Raw genomic sequence first — 22,572 nt, 5'->3', positions numbered from 1 at the left:
TTTATCCGATGGGTATTGATTGATATGATCAGAACTGGACCGGTTTGGTTTTGGTTTTAGTCTATTTATCCGATGGGTATTAGTGCTGATAAATAGAAACCGATCCGATATCCATGGATAATCAGCACTAATATCCATCGGATAAATCGACTAAAACCGGAACTGACCCGAAACCGGTGGTATCCGACCGGTAATTCAAACCGAAATCTACCAAGTACCTACTGGGTAGAGAATTCATTTATCCGAAAAACCCCGACCCTGAATGGATCTTACCCAAACCCGATCCGAATATCCGAAGTCCCGTGCCTATTTAATATATTCGTTTTCTCTAAGTTAGCTATGCACAAGGCTTGGTCCAAGTAAACGATGCTGAGTACGCCACCAATCATATGTTTGTCTAGCAAAGAATATGACTTGGTAAATAATATTACATTCTGCAACTTGTCTTTTCCTTTGTCATACAGAGAAATGCTTTTTTCTGACACACACATTCCGTTTTCTTTCATTATCTCGGATCAAAAATTCAATGGAGAGAAAGTTATTCTTGGTTCAAAGCTTGATATGGGTGATGATATTGTTGGGGCAGATACATGAACACCAAAGCTGTATTGAGAAGGAAAGGAAGGGTTTGTTGGAGCTCAAGACATCCCTGCTGCTCTCAGGGAGCAGCTTCATAGCAAGCTTTGATGAAACTTTCAATACTTGGACTAATGATACAGTGAGCGATTGTTGTAGGTGGGAGAGAGTTAAGTGTAGTCCTACAACCAAGCGGGTGACCGGCCTAGCTCTCAGTAAACTGAATTTTTTAAATCAATCTCTCCTAAATCTTTCCTTACTGTATCCCTTCGAAGAGCTCCAAAGTCTGAACTTATCTGCGAGATGGTCCAATGGTTTCAGTGCCTTGTTTGATGATTTGGAAGGTATACCTGGATTTTTCCAGATTCAACAACATGATCATGCTCTTGCTGACAAATTTTCGTTTTGCAGGTTATAAAAGTTTAAGGAGATTAAGAAAACTAGAGGTTCTGGTTCTCTCTATAAACACATTTAACAACAGTATCTTACCCTATCTCACCTCTGCAACATCACTTACAACTTTGTTTCTTCGGGATAACAAAATGGATGGTTCTTTTCCTATGAAAGGTTTGGATTTCAATTTCTGGCATGGTGTAAATTATCCAACAGTCAGTGTTTTATCTTCTTCCTTATTATTCTCTTGGGGGATTTTTTCCAGAACTTAAAGATCTGACAAACTTGGAACTTCTGGACCTGAGTGAAAACAGATTTAATGGCTCCATACCAGTACAAGGTAGCATCTACATTACTTGTCTATGCCCTTCTATGAGACTATCCTGGTCATGTGTAAGTTTTTTTCCTTTGTGTGGCTTTCTCTTGCGGCAGAGTTAGCTCGCTTGAAAAGGTTAAAAGTTCTGGATCTAAGTGGTAATGAATTTTCTGGCTCGGAATTTCAAGGCAAGTTAACCAAACCCTTAAACCTCCAATTATGAAGTGTGTTCTGGAGAAGTCAAATTAATTATATACTATGAATTTGAAAATATAGGGATTTGCGAGTTAAAGAATCTGGAAGAGCTGGATCTCAGCCGAAACAAACTCATGGGTGAGTTTCCAATGTGCTTAACTAGCTTGACTAGACTTCGAGTTCTTGATCTCTCATCAAATGAGATGGCTGGGGAAGTGCCATCTGCCATCAGTAGCCTTGAATCGCTGGAGTACTTATCGCTGTTCCATAACGAATTCCGTGGTTTCTTCTCATTGGGTTCGCTTGCCAACCTCTCCAAGCTTAAGGTACTCAAGCTTTCTTCAATATCCAACTCACTCCAAGTGGAGTCAGAAGGTTCATGGAAGCTAGAATTTCAGTTACATGTTATTGCACTTCGGTCTTGTAACTTGGGAAAGCTTCCTCATCTTCTCCTACACCAGAAGGAGTTACGTCTGGTTGATCTCTCCAACAACAGACTTCATGGAGTATTCCCTTCTTGGCTAATGGAGAACAATACAAATCTTGAAGTTCTGTTTCTACAGAATAACTCGTTTACGAACTTCCAGCTACCTAAATCTGCTCATAAACTGCTTCTTCTGGATGTCTCAGCTAACGAGTTAAGCCAACCTTTTCCTGAAAACATTGGGTGGATACTTCCTAATGTACTGCATATGAACCTATCAAAGAACAGCTTACAAGGAAAATTGCCATATTCTCTAGGGAATATGGAAAAGATTTACTATTTGGATCTATCTCACAATGGTTTCTACGGTAAGCTTCCAAGGAGTTTAACAATGGGTTGTTATTCATTGAGCTTCCTTAAGCTTTCAGACAACAAACTTAGCGGCCCAATTTTTCCGGAGCCAACAAACTTGACTTCCTTGACGGTATTGACTTTGGATAATAACCAATTTGATGGGAAGATTGGAGATGGCTTGCTGAACTCGAGTTACATGTCTGTACTTGACTTGTCGAATAACTATCTAACTGGTGTTATTCCTAGTTGGATTGGCAACTTTTCTCTCCTGAACACATTCCTGATTTCAAACAATCTCTTAGAAGGTCGTATACCTGTTTCTTTGTTTAACATAAGTAATATGTATCTCTTGGACCTCTCTGCAAACAGATTGGAAGGTGACATTCCGCGCCTCAACTCTTACTCGGGATACTTGTTCCTGCAAGATAATAATTTATCAGGGTATATCCCAGACTCATTACTGGAAAATGTCTCCATACTTGATCTAAGAAACAACAGATTGTCTGGGAATATCCCCAAGTTTGTCAACACCCAAAACATCAATATTCTTTTTCTGCGGGGGAATAAACTAACTGGTCATATTCCTGTCCAGCTGTGTGGCTTAAGCACCATTCGACTTTTGGATCTTTCTAACAACAGATTCAATGGATCGATACCTTCATGTTTTAGCAATATATCATTTGGTTTGTGGAAAGAAGATGAGGCGAATTATTATGATTATACGTTTAGCTTATGGTCTATTGATACCTTTGGTGGTCTGGAAATGTACCGGGACTTCTTTACCGAGGAAGATTTAGGCATGTATTATAGATCGAAGCTTATGCTAGATCCTTTTACTGTAGACTACACAGCAGACAGTGAGATTAAAATTCAATTTGCAGCAAAGCGAAGATATGATTTCTACATGGGTCAGACTCTTGGATTTATGTCTGGACTGGATCTCGCTGAGAATGAGCTAAGTGGTGAGATACCAGCAGAGCTTGGAGATCTTGTTGATATACGAGCACTGAATCTTTCTCACAATCATTTATCTGGTGTCATCCCAGAGAGTTTCTCCAAAATGAAGGATTTAGAAAGCCTTGATCTTTCCTTCAACATATTACACGGCCAAATCCCGAGCCAGCTCACAAAGCTAAGCAGTCTTGCTGTGTTTAATGTCTCTTACAACAACTTATCAGGTATCATTCCAGTGAAAGGGCAATTTAGCTTTGATGAAACCAGCTACATTGGTAATTCTTTTCTCTGTGGACAACCCACCAACAGAAGTTGTACCAATAACACTTTGGAAGAAACGCCGGTGGATGTTGGAGAAGACAAAGAAGATATGATCGACATTGTGTCTTTCTACTGGGGCATTTTTGCAGCCTACGTGACAATACTTCTAGGGATACTTGCTTCATTGTCTTTTGATTCTCCGTGGAGTCGAACTTGGTTTTGTGTTGTTGATGCTTTCATCCATAAAGTGAAAAGTCTCATATCCTAGACTTTCTCTCAGGTTCTAAGTTCTAACTCCTGTAATCGTCTCTTCTTTTTCCTTTTATAATCTGATGGAATGGGAAATGTTCACTGGCTTGTAACTCATGTATTATAGCTCCCCTTGAGAGCATAACCTGTGTTACGTTCCTATGCTATACTTATTGTCTGTTCCTCTGTGTTTTGAAGAACTGTAACGTCTCAAACTTGTTTTAATGCATAATCCGAGTATTTATATATGGAGGATGCTTCATGACTTTTGACTTGTATTATTTATACGTATATGCGGCTTCAGAATACAGAGACATGCGTATCTACTTGTTGGCAAAAACCGTTCTTCATCTCCCTGAGTTGTTTTGCTAATCTCACTTACCAAATCCTTGAAGCGAAGGCTCTCTAAGTCGAGCATTAATCCTGGGATTACATCATCAAAGTCATACCATTCCCCAGATAGATTCATGCAGAGCGTTTCATGTACAGAGAAGAAACAGAGCTTGTTCATGGTAAAAAATATGTTTTTTTTTTCATCAAGATGCGAGAGAGAGAGATGAAGACACGAGCATTTGATCTGAGACTACACCAGTACCAACAGGTTTTATAGTTTACATCTTCATCTTGCTTTTTTATAGAGCTCACTATTGAATTCTGTATATCTTTGCCATTGAAGAATGAAGACCTCTCTGATTAACCTTAAAGCTTTGATAGAAGTGTTAGCTTCTGACTGAAGTTCGGTGGTTTTCACATTATAAATCGAACAAAGCTTGAAAATTGCTATGAAAATAATCTAAAAGAAACTGAACTTGGTCAAATTAGATGATGATTTTGTGAATTTATCAACAGAAAGCGACTCCTAGGGGATATATAACATTCTTTGTTAGTAGATTGACTTTTTCTGAGTTAACTTTGCACAAAGCTTGGTCCAGTTAGACAATGCTGTACGCCACACTTATATCATTATCACATGCTTCTTGACTGTTGACTTGAAAGAATTTGACTTTGTAAACTACATCTCTTTCTGCAACTTGTTTTCTTTTATAATTTCATAAAGAAAGAATACTTATAAACATGGAGGTTCTCCAACATATTGAATTCACAATCTTTTCCCCCATAATTTCTCTTTTCGTTTTGGTTATTGGATCATTTCAATGAATAGGAGAGTGTTTCTAGTTCAGATTCTGATGTGGGTGATGATAGTGATGGGGCAGATACATAGATACAAGAGCTGTGTTGAGAAAGAAAGGAAGGGTTTGTTGGAGCTCAAGACATCCCTGCTGCTCTCAGGGGACAATGAAGACTACATTTTTGAGACTTGGAGTAATGACACAGTGAGTGATTGTTGCAGTTGGGAGAGAGTTAAGTGTAATCGTACAACTAGACGGGTTATTGGCCTTGCCCTCCATGAACTTAGTTTAATAGGTTTACCTCTTGTAATAAATCTTTCCTTGCTGTATCCCTTTGAAGAGCTTCAAACTCTGAACTTATCTAAGAGCTGGGTTGAAGGATTCAATGCCTCGTTCCTGGAAGGTATACCAGACTTTTCCCAGATCATACCGTCTCAAGTTCAGTGATTCATACTCTTGTTGACAAGATTTTATTTTTCTCCAGGTTATGAAAGTCTAAGGAGATTAAAAAACCTAGAGATACTGGTTCTCTCTTACAATCAATTTGATAACAGGGTTTTACCTTTTCTCAGCTCCGCAAAATCACTTACAACTTTGGTTCTTCGTGGTAACAACATGGATGGTCCCTTTCCTGCTGAAGGTTTGCTTTTCAATTTCTTACGACCATGTCTTTTCAGTTTCAGTTCTTTCTTACATTTCTCTTGGGATCCGTTCCAGAACTTAAATATCTGACAAACTTGGAGCTGTTGGACCTGAGTAGAAACAGATTTGACAACTCCACACCTGTACAAGGTAGTATCATCTATTTTACTTGTCACTTACAACATCGTGGTCACGTGTAAGTATCTTCCTTTGTGTGGCTTTGTCTTATGGCAGGTTTAGCTGACCTGAGAAAGTTGAAAGCTCTGGATCTAAGTCGTAACGAATTTACAGGCTGGGGGCAATTGCAAGGCAAGTTTAGTCAAAGCCTTAAGACGTTCAATTAAGAATGGTGCTGGTGAATCCAAATGTTCATATATGAATTTGATAATATAGGGATTTGCGAGTTGAAGAATCTGCAAGAGCTGGACCTCAGCCATAACAAACTCATAGGTGAGTTTCCATTATGCTTAACCAGATTGACTGCACTACGAGTTCTTGATCTCTCATCAAACCAAATGAGTGGGAAGGTACCCTCTGCTATTGGTAGCATTGAATCCCTTGAGTACTTATCGTTGTTTGATAACGACTTCCATGGTTTATTCTCATTGGGTTCGCTTGCCAACCTTTCAAAGCTTAAGGTATTCAAGCTTTCTTCAATATCCAACTCACTCCAAGTGGTGTCAGAAGGTTCATGGAAGCTAGAATTTCAGTTACATGTTATTGCACTAAGGTCTTGCAACTTGGGTAAGCTTCCTCATTTTCTCCTACACCAGAAGGAGTTACGTCTGGTTGATCTCTCTGACAACAGACTTCATGGACTATTCCCTTCTTGGCTAATGGAGAACAATACAAACCTCGAAGTTTTGCTTCTACAGAATAACTCATTTACGAACTTTCAGCTACCCAGATCTGCTCATAGTCTCCTCTTGCTGGATGCGTCAGCTAATGAGTTTAGTCAACTCTTTCCCGATAATATTGGGTGGATACTTCCTAACCTACGGCACCTTAACTTGTCAAAGAATAGTTTACAAGGGAATCTGCCATCTTCTCTAGGTAACATGAGAAAGATGTACTTCTTAGATCTCTCTCACAATGATCTCTACGGAAAGTTACCAAGGAGTTTAACAATGGGTTGTTATTCTTTGATGTTTCTTAAGCTTTCTGACAACAAACTTAGCGGCAACGTTTTTCCAGAGCCAACAAATTTGACTTCCTTGCAGGTATTGTCTTTGGATAATAACCAGTTTTCAGGGAGGATTGGAGATGGTTTGCTGAACTCGAGTTCCATGTCTATTCTTGACTTGTCGAATAACTATCTCACTGGTGTTATTCCTAGTTGGATTGGCAACTTGTATGGCCTGAACACACTCCTGATTTCAAACAATCACCTAGAAGGTCAAATACCTGTTTCTTTGATTGACATATCCTTCCTTGTGTTGTTGGACCTCTCTGCAAACAGATTATCTGGTGACCTACCTCACCGCTTCAGCTCTGATACAAGAATGCTGTTCCTGCAGGATAATAATTTCTCAGGGACTATCCCAGACACAGTACTGGGAAATGCCTCCATACTTGATCTAAGAAACAACAGATTGTCCGGGAATATCCCCAAGTTCGTCAGCAACCAAAAGATCTATATTCTTCTTTTGCGGGGGAATAACTTAACAGGCTCTATTCCTTCCCAGATGTGTGGCTTAACCAACATCCAACTTCTGGACCTTTCTGACAACAGGCTGAATGGATCTATACCCTCATGTTTTAGCAATATATCATTTAGTTTCCCTACGCTACAACACGATGGGCAAGAGGGTTATGATAATGCTGGATTGATCTTCGTGTCTAGTGATATCTTTGGTGGCATGGGTCTAGATGAGGACTTCTTCTCCACGGAAGATTTAGGCAAGTATTATAGATCTATGCTTATGTTAGATCCTTTTAGTATAGACTACATGGCAGACAGTGTGATCGAAGTTCAGTTTGCAGCAAAGCTAAGATATGATTCCTACATAGGTTTAACTCTTGGATTTATGTTTGGACTGGATCTCTCTCTGAATGAGCTGAGTGGTGAGATCCCAGCAGAGCTTGGAGATCTTGTTGATATACGAGCACTGAATCTTTCTCACAATCATTTATATGGTGTCCTCCCACAAAGTTTCTCCAATATGGAGGATTTAGAAAGCCTTGATCTTTCCTTCAACATCTTACATGGCCAAATCCCGAGCCAGCTTACAAAGCTAAGCAGTCTTGCTGTGTTTAATGTCTCTTATAACAACTTATCAGGTATCATTCCACAGGAAGGGCAGTTGAGTACCTTTGATGAAACCAGCTACTTTGGTAATCCTCTTCTCTGTGGACAACCCTCCAACAGAAGTTGTAATAATGACACACTGAAAGAAACGCATGCGGATGTTGGAGAAGAGGAAGAAGATGTGATTGACATTGTATCTTTCTATTGGAGCATTATTGCAGCCTATGTGACAATACTGCTAGGGATACTTGCTTCACTCTCTTTTGATTCTTCGTGGAGCCGAACATGGTTTTCTGTTGTTGATGCTTTCATCCATAAAGTGAAAAGTCTGATATCATAGACTTTTAGTCAGGTACTAAACCATGTCAATGTTTCTTCTCTTTTCTTTTTCTCTTATAATAAGATGTGATGTGAAATGTTCTTTGGCTTGTAAGTTGTAACTCATGTATTGTAGCTCCTCATGAGAGCATTACTTGTATTCTGTTCCTGTGTTATACTTGCTGTCTGTTTCTGAGTTTTGAAGAACTGTAATGTCTCAAAACTTGTTTTAATGCATGAATCACCAAACAAAGAAGACACAGAAAGAAAAGAGAGAATATGGTGGATCTTTCTCTACAGGCCGTATTAAGACCAGATATAGGAATCAGAGATGATGAAGGAATACCAGATGTCTCAACAAGTCTGGCAGATTTCATAATCACTATTTGTCCTCTCATATTAGGTGGCATCACCTAGTTATGTAGGCCTCTTGAGTTTGAGCATAGTAACTGCTTTCGAGTATCAAAGACACTTTTTGATTGCATTGCCTCTAATATCTCTTTAAGAGCTCTGAGATCCTTTCCCGAATAACTTTAAACTCGACATCTTTCAACCTTCCCTCCAATGACTGCCACAGAGCTTTCACTTGCCTGCAAGCTTGATTTTGTGAAAACCAGCGTCTGTCAATTTGCTTCCATGGAGCTGGTTCAATGGGAAGTCTCAAACTTGACAAGGGTTTCATAACAAACTCAGAGCTTGTCCATCTTGGAGATCTCCAGTTTCTTGTGAAGCAATTCCTTGAGCCACATTATATGTATTAAGACAGAACTTGACAAAGATATTGCAAAGTTTTTACATTGCTTGCAAGTTGAAATTAAACAAAAACAAAAAAGAAAGATGAAACAGAGAAATGGCAGAGCTCCAGCAGAAGAAAGACAACAAAAAAGAACTAACTCAGAGTTAGCTTCTCCTCATCCTCACCAAACCTAAACTTCGATTCTAAATTAAACCCATACTATCTCCAGCCTAATGTACATAAGAAGAAAATAAATGATGCTTCTAGCTGTCCTTGTTTCTCTGTAACGCACTGAATCTCTCATCTGCAAAGTAATTGTTCAAAGGAACAAGAGTTAGACACAAATGAGGCTTTAGACGCAATGGATTCACCTATTGTTGTGTAAGTGGTTCAATCACAAGGACTTAAAGCCCACCTTTTTTTTCTGTGCCTATGTCTCTCCAGGTCCGGTCTTAGTAGCTTCAACATCAATCGATACCGCATTTCTAGATTCTAAAGAAGCTTCATCTGTTTGAGCAACTGAAGATGGAGCTGCATTCACAGTACCCTGCACAAAATTTTCAGCGTTTTCCAGTAAGGAAATTGCATAATCAAGCATCTCAAAAGAGAGAAATGACTAAAGAAACGTTCTAATCACCATATCGAGCTGAGGTGCAGCGGCCACAGTGTTTATGTTAACATCCAGATGGTTGATGAGACCAATACCACCGTCCACACCGTTTGATGGAGGATCTTTGGCTTCAGTAGCACCAATTTGATCATTGCTCAAAGTTCTTGGAACCTTTGATGTGTTAGCCTGATCACCATTCGACATAGCTGGCCTCTTTCTGTACAACAACAAAAAATAAGAGAATTGTTCACAAAGCAATACAACCAACAGATAAAACCCCAAAAGTAAGAAACTAATATAAGCACTCGCCTACTAAAGCTTTGATCAGTGGGCAGAACGGAGCTCTGCTTAGTTGAAAACAAAACGCCACGAAGCACTTTTCCATCTATCATTGTTTCTATACTGTAACCAACTGGGAAAGTCTCGGTTACCCTGGCGTGAAACATCATCTTTCCTTGATCAAATTGGCCAGTGTTCATACCGAAGTTCCCTCTTCCTACAATAAAAACAATCAGAAACAGGCTTTTGATATCCTGCTAAAGATTAAATCCAATCTTGACTAGTATGCTTAAACACACCTTGATGATCCATATTGATTCTGACAAGAGAGTTATCGTATAAGGGATTTGCATGACTTTGTTCTTGGCATTTCAGCTTCAGTTGCTTCTTTAGAGACATGCTGCCTACACTCTGATCAAGCCTTGCATCATATCCAAGTCCTATCAACCAAAAAAAAAGAAAGAATAAAAGTTTAGAAAGGAAAGCCTGGAGTTTTGGCAATTAGCAAGTTGAAGAGAGATTGGTGGAAACCTGTGTGTAAGTAGAACATGTCATCCAGTGCCTCGAGACTTTTATTGCAGCCACCAACAAAGACAAGAAACCCGGCTTTCTGAGGATCTAAACAAGCTCCTGCAGAAGAGAACCTAGCAGATGGCCCTTCTCCCATGGTGAGAACCTTTGACCACACACCCGTCTCTACAGGTAAGAACGACAAAACAAACAATGTGAATATGCTATAAATCTCACGACCAAGGCCAATCTCCCTCACAAGTATTAAACTCTGGTATTGAGTGATTCTATCAGTTTACATACCAACATCAAGCACATAGAGATCATCGTAAAGATTCTGAGCATCTGTAAACCCTCCAAACACATACAAGTTTCTCCCAAGCGAAACAGTAACATGACCAGCTCGAGGTGTCAACAACTGGCCTGAGGTATTCAGCTCCTTCCACATGAATGTATCTGAAAGTCAAAATGAAAATGTTATGACATAAAAAGAACTTATATCAGATAGAAGGTTAAATAAACATGAATTTGAGAAATGCTTGTGCACCTGTATCAAGGATATGAACATCAGAGAGATAATAGTCATGTCCATCTTCACCACCAATAACAACGATTTTGTTCTTCCACGAGGAGCAAGTGTGGCTATCTCTCGCAGATGGAGGATTCCCAATAGTAACAGCCCGTTTCCACACATAAGTCTCTACACAAGCATAAGTGATTTCGATGCATAAGAGATGATGATAACATGGAAAAGATTCACATGCCAATTGAAGAAAGCCATGGCATAAAAACATTACCTGTATTAAGTACGTATAGGTCATTGTAATAGATTTCGTCATTAATATCAGAAGATTTCCCACAGCCACCAAATACAAAAAGCCTTTTACCAACGAGGGTGGCGCTATGACCTTCTCTTGCCTCAGGTCCCTCTCCCCTAACACTCTGACACTTCCAAGTATGAGAAGCTAATAACAACAAACGGAAACAAACAAACAAACCAATTCAGTATATGACTACTTCTCAAACAGGAAGAAGTAGAAGCTTGAAATACAAAAAAAAAAAAAAAAAAAGCTTACAAGTGTCAAGAATGTACAAATCATTGAGAGGTTTAGTTCCATCAGTACCACCAAACACCAAAAGATTGTCGCCGACTGTTGTACAGGTGTGACTGTCCCTAGGAGGAGGAGGTGTTCCACTGATTATTGGTTGCGTCCATATCTGCTTCGCTGCAACAAAGATCATCATGTAAACCACAACAGATCAACTCAAAAATCATATTAAGACAATAAACACTTGCTCAAAAGGGTCAAATCCAAATCATGAAATATACAAAAGCGCTTTCAATATAATATGTTCCATTATAGCGCAACATGCAGGATGAATAAACTCTCGAAAGTGCAAATCAATCAAAGAGATAAAAAAAACAAGATTCAGACAGCCTCAATCAACATAAATCCGACAATTTAAGACGGAGATTGAATGTGGGGGGGAAGAGGAGGACAAACCAGAGTCGAAGACATGGACTTGATTGGTTTGGCAATTATCTTTGCCATAGCCACCAAACACGTAGAGAAAGCTGCCTCCTTTAATGGCGTTACAAGTGTGTCCCCACCTCTTCCCGGGGCCCCCGTAACACGACGACTCACCCAGACCCACTTGTTGCTGTCGGACCCTTTCCCACCTCATTTTTCTCCTTCCTTTGGCTGAGAGAAAGTGCGGGAAAACGAAAGGGTTTGTTTTGTTAGGAGAATGGAAGAAGAGATAATCCGAAATCTAAATGTTTCTTGTGGGCGATTACAGATGATAAAAGGTAGGTGCTTCCTCTCTTTTTTGCTTAGGTTTTTTTTTTTCTTTTTGGAAGAGAGAACAAAAAAAAAAAGGAGGATACTTTATATTTTGCTTTGCTGATTAGTGACAAAGCGCAAGCTTCTTGACCTTTTGTAATATGTGGCATATTATTGTGACGTGTCGTAATATTACTGGTAACTAGAGTCTCCTAAAATAGTGAATTGGGCCCCCGAGGCTCAAGGATATACGTTACAAAGATTTCTCTTTTTATTTGATTTATATATAGTTTTCTGTGATTGAAATCATGTTTGATAAAAAAAAACAATTAACCTACCCCAGATAAGATAATATTCGAAATTATCCAGCCTTGAAAAAATAATATTATATTTTTTTTCCTTTTTTCCACATTATAAAATTTTCTCTTATTATCTGATTTATATACAAAACATTTTCTTAACATTTTCTAATGATTATTTGATATATTTGGAAGATGAAAAACAACACTTCTTTACGTGAATACGTGTAAACCAATAAAACTTTCTTTTTTTTAAGCTAAATACTCGAGAAAAGCAAATCCTTAAAAAAAGGAAAAATATCAATGATTTTTGAATATGCTTATTAAAACGGCTCTTTTTTAAACATCCAACTTGATTTAGTTAGTAATTTATGTCAAATAGATGTTGAATTATTTAGGTTTTCGTGGTCGTAGAATAAGTTTCTCGATTTTACATATTGAGAATGTCGTGTATGAGAGATTTACAAATCCCTGCAATCCAAATAGAAATCACTTAAAATTTTAGTATATCATCACAATACCAAAAGCACTATATCCTGAGTTTTTAGGCTGCCACATCACCCAAAATAATCAGCCAATCATGACAATTCGTTTGGACACGTCATACATGTTTAAGTTGCTTATGGGCTTCACGTTTTCTTTTTATTTGGAGTGGGCTTCTGTGTTTTGTTCGCATCTTTATGGCCTTTATTTTTTTTTCAGCTTTTCCGTGAACCCGATGAAGACGGAGGTCACGAGAGTATCTCATAGTGTTGTGCATTACAAGATTTGGCAATTGGAACTTCTCTGACTGCTTCACAGAACTTTTGTCTTGAACAAATTCTATGGAGAAGAGAGAATTGTAGTAGAAAGATCAATCTCTGTCAAGCCTGTTTTTCTCTGCGAATGTATTTTTCGCTTACCCTTTTTAACATAGTGTGGTGAGAAGCTACTGTATTCATTGGATTGTTATCAAAATGAAAATGATTTATTCGATCCCATGCACTTGGGGGCTGTGAAACGTGAGTTAGGATAGTGGAATTGGCAGGGGCTTCTGTGATTTTCTATTCATTAACTGGCAGGGGCTTCTGTGGTTTTCGACTCATTAACTGGCAGGGGCTTCTCTCGGTTCTTCAAAGATATCTCTCTGGGAAAGACAGAGCTGTGATTCCGGCTTCGATGAGTTGGTAAGACATCAAATTCTTAAATCTGTGATTTTTATACATTACGATTTGATTCCAGTTACTCATAGCAGATGATATCAACTTCCTAAAACGTTTTCTTATGTCCTTACGGTTCACTGTGATTCATGGGTACAGTTTTTGAGAAGAATGTCTTGCGATGATTTGATCTTGAACGTGTCTATCAGTTTCAGGTATTTCACGGGTTTTCCGCCTCTGTTGCATGTTTTCAGGGAGGATTATTTGGGTAATTGAATAAGTTCTCTAATCCTTTCGCTTATTCCCCCCTTGAATTCTATGGCAGAAGTTCCATTTTTGATGAGTTATTCAAGTTGATGTCACGACTGGACTTAATGGTAAGTTTTTTTGTCTCCTACACAATTAGTTCCTACATTTTTCTTCTTGACCAGCTGCACAGTGATCTAATATTTTATGTGATCCTCTTTGTAGGTGGACTTTTCCGAGTTTGTTTTCTTTATGTACCGTGAGAATGGACATGAGAGTATAAATAAGAGCTTTTGTTCTTTTGAATCATTGTTTTGGTTACCCTCCGCAAGAATATGTTGCATTATGACAATAGAGATAATGCCAAAGATCCACTCATTGTTGTACACTGTAGGTAAAGCTATTACCGCATAAATACCGGTTTTGGTTGGGAGATTTGGATTATTTATTGTTTTGTGTTTCACCTCAGGTGCTTGCCTTTCCTCATAGATGAATTTGTTGAGCATATGTACAGGTTTGGAACCAAATATAGAGCTCTCTTCCTCAACACATTTAAAAGAAAAAAACTATCCTATTGTTATTGATAGCATTTTAGGACCGTATAAGAACATTGTCCTCTAATTGTGGTGCTACAGAATCTGAATCACACCTTTTTAAAGATCCTCTTTCTGTTGTGTTTGGTTTTTATGCTCTTGAGAGATTTTTAAACTTCACTACAGTCTTATTATTTTCTTCTGCTGTTATATGAACATCACATAGATTATTGCCGCTGCGACACGGGATTAAGAAGTGTTCCAGGCTTAAAGAGAAAAAATCTTAAGACGATGAAGAAGAAGTATCAAAAACTCAATACTCTTATCCGTGGCCAGTCGCCATACTTGAAACGAATAAGATCAGACAAGTGTCCAAGATGTTCATTCAAGTCGTATTGTGTGATCGAGTGGAATCGCTCACAAACGTTTGCCAGTCATTGCTAATATGATAAGTACTTATAGAAGCGTAATTAAGATGCTTTTGTAAAAAAAAAAGTTGTCATCTAAGTAAATTGGTTTAATTCTGAGAGGATTAATGCTTATTTTTTATAAGATTTGGGAGAAAACCATGAATTTCCGTAGTCTAGATCAATGTTTGATATCTGCTAGCACCAAGGTGAAATTTTTTGATGGTGATGATCCATTGACCGAGTAAGTTTCAGGCAGTGATTTTTGAGAAGCAGCAGTTGGACGTGATTCTCCGGAGGATTTTGATGAAAGCATTTATGTGATACATCTACACTTTATTGTTGAAAAAAAAATCTATACTTGGTTATGGTTCATAATTTAACAAAAGAAAACATGAAAAAATAGTTTGATATGATAATTCTTTGGAAAAACAACAAAAATTTCAACTACCAAACGACACTATATCGTAAAGAATTTAGGAATTTCATAGAAACATATTTAGGGAAATAAAAAAAAGCAGAATAAAAATAAAGTAATAAGAAAAAAATATACAGAAAATTACCTTGATATATATGCTAATTTTTGGAAAATTAACATAAAATATATTAGCTAACGTTATATCTAAAACTTTGTCAAAACATACAGATTGGCACATCCTCATACAAACTGATAATGGATTACACAAGTTTGGTATTAGTAAGACTACAAAAAAAAACGTTATCTAATTTACAATAATATAATTCTTTAACATTTTATGATTTATTAAGGATAACTGTCTAAAAAAAATTGAATGAATGCAAATTACATCGTATCTATTGGGAGTCTTTAAGATACATATATATGTCTAATAAATATAACATAATCAAACATGATGAGTATTGACTAAATACAAAAAAATAAATAAAAAATATACATGAATAAAATTATTCAAAATACTGTAACAGTAGATTATATGCATCATACGATCTATATAATATTTTAAAATATAATATTATTTTTTATAAACTATAAATATATTTAAACGAAGAAACAAATTGTCAAAAAAAATTTACTTAAGCAAAAATAAATAATTTTCAAACTTTGGTTCTAGCATCAAACTTCTGTTCACTTTAATTTGTTATATTGTGTAAATATTGAAAGAAGCTATTAAATACTTCTACACAATTTTAGGGTTCATATAAATAACTTAAAAACAAAATAAATGAATAAAAGAAAATAACATAAAATAATAAACTAATCAGTTTCTATATAAATATCTAACACTATTAAAAGGAGAATATAAAGCCTTCTAAGCTATGCCACGTAAGATTAAAAAATCCACCAATCAAAACATGGCAGCTGCTAACATAGTGACACGTTTCCTCTCTACAGCTTAATCGTCTCGACTTCCTACGGTTCTCTGGAAAATAGAAATTGTTATGAAAATCCTGCATAATAAAGTCTCGATCTTAATCAGGTTTCTTCAACTTCTCTCTTTTGCAATCTCCAAAAAATATCCCGACAAGCTTGTGTTTGTTCATCCTCTTCAAAAGTTTGCTTAATTGTTTGAAATCAGTCTTCACCTGATGATTACCGGTGTACCGGTTATGAGTTAAGCGTTCCTATTGGAAAGGATGATGAGGTAGACGGATTATACTCGGTTGATTGAAAGGTGGTTCAGTAGGGTTGGCGATTAGGCGGTCAAACAAAGGATTACTTCTGGATCAATTTGAGCAATCTCAATTTTAATTAACTGGAGATGTAAGATCTTCGATCATGGGCGTCGGTTTAGGCGAAGGAGAGCTCATATGGTTATCGGTGCTTTAAAGCTTTGTTAAAACGAAGAAGAAGAATGGATTGAAACTAAACGGAGATGGAGATTCCGGCGCAGCACACGGCGGAGAAGAATCGTGGAACGTGATAGTCGAGGAAGCTCTTCATGAAAGGCACGTCGCGGGCCAAGCAGTTTCCTTCGTCTTCCGCCATCTCGGCGCTAATCAGTAAGGATTCGATCAGTGTGAAGAAACGAAGCATTGGATTTGGGGTCACCAGGTGTGCAAGCTTCTATGTGCCTCCCCTAATCAATCAGGTTCCATCTCTTTTTTTTCTCTCTCTCTCTCAATATCATGCATCTCCCCTTATGAAATTGTATGATGCATTGCATTTGTCGGAGCTGTTTAGTAGGTTCGGAGGTGCAGACACAAGGTAAGATTATTCCAACTCTCTCGAAACTGCTCAGATGCTTAGAATAGACCACATAAGCTTCTATTTATTGTTATCTTTATTTGATCCATGTCTTCTTACAGTGTCTAACCAAGAGATCTCGAACTGGATTATGTATGAAGACGTTGGTCTTCTAGGATTTCGTGTGAGATTACTTGAAATCAATCAAGTATTTGAATCAATCCGTCAAGCTTTTCACCACCAGGTTCATATCTTTCTCCCTCACGACTCCCATTTAATCTTAACCCAATCTTTTTTTCATGCTTTCATTGGAGCTGTTTGGTACATGTGTGGTTGTGGAGCTGCAGAAACTGGATACAAATTATTCTGAGTCTCTCAGATGCTTAGTACAGCCACGTAATCTTTCCTTCCCTTCCCCCTATCTTATTTTGTTATAATTGCTAAGGTAAGAGCTTAATAATGTATAGAATGTGATTATTATCTTATATAAGTTGCAGGTATGGATTCTGTAAAATCAGTATATGAAATTCATTGTATAAATTATTTTTTCACGTGCAAAAGGTCAAGTGGAATCTGTGATTCCTTCGGAATATATGTCTCCCCCATCTTCCCCACTCCGTAAGACCCTCTTTCCTCTGTTTTGACCTTTCCTCACAAAAGCTTCTGAACTTTTGTACAAAGTTGGATAATTGGTCACTTCACAGAGGTAAAATATCATACAGTTTCTTATCTTTACCATATAAAAGATATTTGCTCATTCCAGTGTCGTTGTGTATTGAATTACTTTATAATGTTTTTTCCAGTCTGCAGAAGCTACTGCACAGAAAAACTGAAGCATTCCTTTCAAATGACTACTATGAGTCAGACATTGCATGGATGGACTTGGTACCTCTTCTTTGCCTATTCATTTTTATAGATAAGAAGTGTTTCATAAGAGAATATGTTTTGTCTGGTGAGCTCTGGTTATTTATTATCAAGTCAATTTTGTGTTTGGGAGTTTGCCATTGAGTCATTCACATTATAACTTTAAGTTTCTATCAACTTATGTAGGATTCGGAGTTAGATATTACCATTGGTCCATATGAGACATACGAATTTCCGTAAAATTTTCCTTTCGCAGTGTTGTACTTTGCATTTAGTTTGACATTTGTACATTAACAAATTGGATTAAATTTACATAAGGTTCTTTGCATGATATTTCTCTCTTATCTGTCTTTATTTTCATTGCAGGCTTCATTTGAATCCGAGATGATAAAGCCACAACTGATCTGAAACTCTTTGGTGTCAATCTAAAGGTACATTCCCCTCTTTTTGCAGCTTGGATCAATCAATGTTCTAACTGCTTACGTTACCATTTTGTCTGAGGTCATTCATTTTTCGTTTTCATTTTCCAAAAGCTATTGGAAGACAATCTCCCGCTTAACAGAGTGTACAAATTAAAAGATGTGTCTGCTGCTCCAATTCGTTTTTTTCAGTGACATGAAGGAGTTGTTGGTCGGATTTCACTGAGTATCAAAACAAAGCTCCAAAAGCAGAAGTTACACGATGAAGAATAGCTCCAAAAGCAGAAGTTACACGATGAAGAATCTGGAGCTGAGAAAACTGAAGATTAGTAGCTGCGGACAAGCCGGACGAGTCTTATGACTGAGGACAGGAGTTTACAAACGACGTAATAACTTTGAGGATATGAGTATACATAAAAGACACTAAAAGAGATTGCGGATAGAAAGCTTGGGAACACCAAGAAGCCATAAAATGAAAACAAGACAAAACATTATTATATGGAGTAAGCTTCTCATTACAATAAGTTAATTCTTACAGTACACAAGTGCTGCTTTTATTCTTTTCGAAAGAGCACCTACCTTTTATATTTAATAGTTTCCTACAAAATATAGAAAAGACTAAATCATTATTCATTTTTTATTGATTTACTTTCCTGTAAACCAAATTTTCCACCATGAAAAAAATGTAAATGATTATAATAATGATTAAAAATATACGTTATTTCTTCTTCTGTTTTCTTTAGTGAGCAAATGTCAGCAGCAGTATACGATGTGATCTTTTTTTATAGTAACCATATAAACACATACAGAAGTAAAATAATTAAAATGTGCATCGTGAGGCCAAATGTTTAACAGTAAATTTATACAAAGTACAATATAAATTTAAATGTTAACTTATAAAATATTAATCCTTCCCGAAGTTCTAAAAGAAAAAATGTTAAAAGTTTGACAGTGTCACATGTTTCTACTACAAACGTTGTTAAAAGTTTGTGTTAGTTATTTAAACAAAAAAATATATAAAGTTTTAGTGTCAGAAATATATTGAATTTCCTTTTAATAATACTAGAGATTTTTTTCCGCGCTTCGCGCGGATTGTGTCTTATAAATTTATTTTATTTATAATATTATTTGTCGGTTTGTTTCTTTTACATTACTTTTTTGTTTTTCCAATGTTAGTTTTTCTTAATTTAAATTTATATGTTTATAGTTTTTCTTTTTTCTGGTTGTAGATGGAGAATTATATTTTTTATTGATGGTTTTTGTATGTGACATAAACTTTTTGAAATTTTAAAATAATGTTATATATAGTACAATTAACACATTAAAGAAGAGAAACATATTTAAGCACATTTTATACAGGTTTTATATACATAATTTTAAACATTATATATGTATATATTATAAGTTTGAAACATGTAAATGCTTTCTAAAGTTAAATACTTGTTCTGAGTTTACATAACTTATCGAAAGTTTTATCTTTTTTAAATTTAAATCACAGAAAAAAATCAAAAAGTCAGTATAGATGAGTTTTCTTGGGCTTTTAAATCAACACTGAAAATTTACATGAATTATATAACAACAGTTTTATAAACAACTCGATAAAATTTGACCGAGCCAAAGATTTTCACACAATATGTTCTTTCTTCTTCAAATTGCGAAGAGCCTATAGGCACAAGAAAAAAATCATAATTTTTGTTTTCACTTATATAACATTTTTTTTCCTTTATACACGAAATTTATTACACTGCTATAAGCAATTGAAAACTCTATTCATATAAGATTCACATCTATGCATTTTGACAAAGAAGAATTTTAGCCATCTTTAGTTTCGGAATGAATCAACTTCAGTCATATACACTATATTTTCTCTATGATTCAAACCTTACAATTTTAATATATGTGCAGATTTCCATGTGAAAAAACATGCACGCCATCTATCGTTCAACCTATTACTTTTTCCAAAGTAAACACTATAATCCTCGTTTGGTTAGCTCCACAAACTAATCTCTTTGGATCAGTGTAACCTTTCAGAAAATGATAATCTTAACCTCTTACAAAAAAAAACAACAAATATTGACTTATTTATATGAATATATATTATTTTAAATCATTATAGTGGACGAAGAAAGCACCATAATTTGTACAACAAATTTTCTTAGATTCACTTCTTCATATTCACCATTATACCATTTTAATTACATAATTTTATATGAGCTTCTTCACCTTTCCCGGTTATTTTCTCTTTATTTATAACTACAATATAAAGTTATAAACTATATATATATTATAAATTAATAATTTATTTACTCTTAAAGTAACGATTAAAATAGAACATAATTCAATATAGATATATGATTCTATTAATAAATTAACAGTTACAAATTTGAAATTTTTAGAAATATCAAAAGTTTTATATTAGTTAATTATCTTCTAAATGACATTTATTTTTAATTCTTTTTGGATGAGAATATTTTGGCTGAGGTGGATAGTCTCAAAAGCCTTGAATTTAGTCCCTTTTATATAGTAGAATAGTGGACGAAGAAAGCACCATAATTTGTACAACAAATTTTCTTAGATTCACTTCATCATATTCACCATTTTACCATTTTAATTACATAATTTTTTATGAGCTTCTTCACCTTTCCCGGTTATTTTCTCTTTATTTATAACTACAATATAAAGTTATAAACTATATATATATTATAAATTAATAATTTATTTACTCTTAAAGTAACGATTAAAAATAGAACATAATTCAATATAGATATATGATTCTATTAATAAATTAGCAGTTACAAATTTGAAATTTTTAGAAATATCAAAAGTTTTATATTAGTTAATTATCTTCTAAATGACATTTATTTTTAATTTTTTTTGGATGAGAATATTTTGGCTGAGGTGGATAGTCTCAAAAGTCTTGAATTTAGTCTCTTTTATATAGTAGGATTACCTAATTCAGCAACAATATGACGTCTATATTCGATTGCAAAGTGAAACTTGAAGTCAATACTCGCAAAGTTATAAAATCGTGTTTTTCTCAAAAAAACCCAACAAAGACAAAATTTAATGCAAACATGATAGCATATATATTTCAAAGATCAGCATAATTCAAATCACTATGGACAACATCTATAAAACAAAATAAAAAATGAGTTCAAACAGTTGTTAGACATGTTAGTAGACTGAACTTCAGTTGTTACCTTCTTTCATAAGATTTGTCTTTGTTTTTTTTTGTCTTCCACCTTTTGTTTTGCCTTTTTTTCAAATACAAACGGTTTGGTAGGATTTTTTCCCCAACAACATTTTGCTTTGCATTTTAAAATATACGTTTAAACTGGTATCATAATTACGTCTTCCTATTAACATAATCGGTGTCTGATTAAAAAAAATGCTAAATCCTACAACACCACAATAGTAGTCGAATTTGGTTAGATTAAAAAGTAAAGTTCAACATACAACTTATGTGTAGTAAAGTCAACATGAACTCCAACTTTGAAATTAAACAATCTTAATCTGCCCCTTCATATCACGGATATGCATCCAGCTTCTAATAGTAAAAAAGAAATTTTGAAATGTGAGACCCACTGTCAGAACTGAGATACGAACATCCTATGGCTGGTTTGTATAGAGATTCAAGATCAACCCTTTTAAAAATTATATGTAGTATTTGTAAACAATAACAATTTTTACCTTTGCCTATTTTACCATAAAACAATTTTTACCTTTTAACTCATCTTTATTTCATTAAAAGTTTTTTTCATATTTTATTTAGATTCACTTAAACAAATTCATGTTTGTTTATCTTTAGCACATTTTATCTATTGGAAGTAGATTTAATCTTTACCTAATTATTTGAAAATACTACACCAGTTATTTTTATGTTTCGAATGGATCCACATCGACATCTCCAAAATAAGGACGGTTGAACACAATGATTACGACGAAATTTGGGGGTCTTACATTATCAAATCACACGCAGAAACTTTAGAAGGTTTGATACAAAAGGCTGAAACTTTTCAAATTCAAACTATTTTCCAAGTTTTCTTTATGAAAAAGTTATCAAAAAATATTATATATTTATGCTAAAAAATTATTAACCAGATAATCCGCGCGTAGCGCGGACACGGACCTAGTTATTAATAATATTACTTCATAGTAATGCAACCAGAGTAACCTACAGAGTCAGCAACAAATGCCAATGCTTGATTACACCAATAAACAAAAATCTGACGATAAAAAGGCTCTAAATTACTACTATGTCTCATATTATATGATCTGTTGGTCATAAAACTAATCAATATTTATTTAAATATTACTAAGAATATACATTTAAAATGAGTTAACCAATAAAACAGTATTATTAGTTTACAAAAATTTGAAGAAAGTTAAAAATATCAAAACATCTTACATTTTCAACCTTCAAATTTTCTATAGAAATTTTTACATTATGAAACTGAAAGAGACATAATTAAAATTTATGAACAAAACAAAAATAAAGTAAGCTATTAGGTTAAAGGAACGT

The 22,572-nt window shown here is 35.4% G+C and overlaps 3 protein-coding genes and 2 pseudogenes across 5 annotated transcripts; 4 read left to right on the top strand and 1 right to left on the bottom strand.

The window, feature by feature from the left end:
* Positions 1–68: 68 nt before the first annotated feature.
* On the top strand, positions 69–3,972 carry LOC106349905 (annotated as a pseudogene).
* Positions 3,973–4,760: 788 nt separating this feature from the next.
* On the top strand, positions 4,761–8,256 carry LOC106351440 (annotated as a pseudogene).
* A 542-nt stretch (positions 8,257–8,798) lies between these two features.
* On the bottom strand, positions 8,799–12,064 carry LOC106346917 (rab9 effector protein with kelch motifs-like). Its single transcript, XM_013786381.3, has 11 exons — positions 11,701–12,064; positions 11,272–11,421; positions 10,993–11,160; positions 10,743–10,895; positions 10,499–10,651; positions 10,217–10,381; positions 9,985–10,125; positions 9,716–9,902; positions 9,434–9,623; positions 9,212–9,343; positions 8,799–9,100 (listed from the first exon to the last, which is right to left on the bottom strand). The coding sequence occupies exons 1-10, from the start codon at positions 11,879–11,881 to the stop codon at positions 9,227–9,229; spliced, it is 1,605 nt and encodes a 534-aa protein (XP_013641835.2). The 5' UTR covers positions 11,882–12,064; the 3' UTR covers positions 8,799–9,100; positions 9,212–9,226.
* Positions 12,065–12,879: 815 nt separating this feature from the next.
* Positions 12,880–14,376, top strand: LOC106351439. Of its 3 annotated transcripts, none has more exons than XM_022687258.2 (6): positions 12,880–13,198; positions 13,340–13,444; positions 13,627–13,632; positions 13,743–13,794; positions 13,889–14,057; positions 14,133–14,376. In XM_022687258.2, exons 1-6 carry the CDS (start codon positions 13,164–13,166, stop codon positions 14,150–14,152), a joined length of 387 nt encoding a protein of 128 aa, XP_022542979.1. In that variant the 5' UTR covers positions 12,880–13,163; the 3' UTR covers positions 14,153–14,376. The 3 variants fall into 3 exon arrangements, 2 of the variants coding, with proteins under 2 accessions (XP_022542979.1, XP_013646696.1); XM_013791242.3 differs by having other exon boundaries at positions 12,881–13,198; positions 13,889–14,053; XR_001271283.3 differs by lacking the exon at positions 14,133–14,376 and having other exon boundaries at positions 12,906–13,444; positions 13,577–13,632; positions 13,889–14,131.
* Positions 14,377–15,924: 1,548 nt separating this feature from the next.
* LOC106346916 lies at positions 15,925–18,778 on the top strand. The gene is made up of 7 exons (XM_048782444.1): positions 15,925–16,788; positions 16,890–17,011; positions 17,115–17,163; positions 17,265–17,381; positions 17,565–17,652; positions 17,998–18,062; positions 18,243–18,778. Exons 1-6 carry the CDS (start codon positions 16,734–16,736, stop codon positions 18,017–18,019), a joined length of 453 nt encoding a protein of 150 aa, XP_048638401.1. The 5' UTR covers positions 15,925–16,733; the 3' UTR covers positions 18,020–18,062; positions 18,243–18,778.
* Positions 18,779–22,572: the final 3,794 nt, after the last annotated feature.

This window comes from Brassica napus, chromosome A6, assembly GCF_020379485.1.
Source record: "Brassica napus cultivar Da-Ae chromosome A6, Da-Ae, whole genome shotgun sequence".
In the NCBI taxonomy this organism is placed as follows: domain Eukaryota; kingdom Viridiplantae; phylum Streptophyta; class Magnoliopsida; order Brassicales; family Brassicaceae; genus Brassica; species Brassica napus.
Note: the sequence above shows the minus strand (reverse complement) of the source record. Positions and strands in the feature narration are given on the sequence as shown.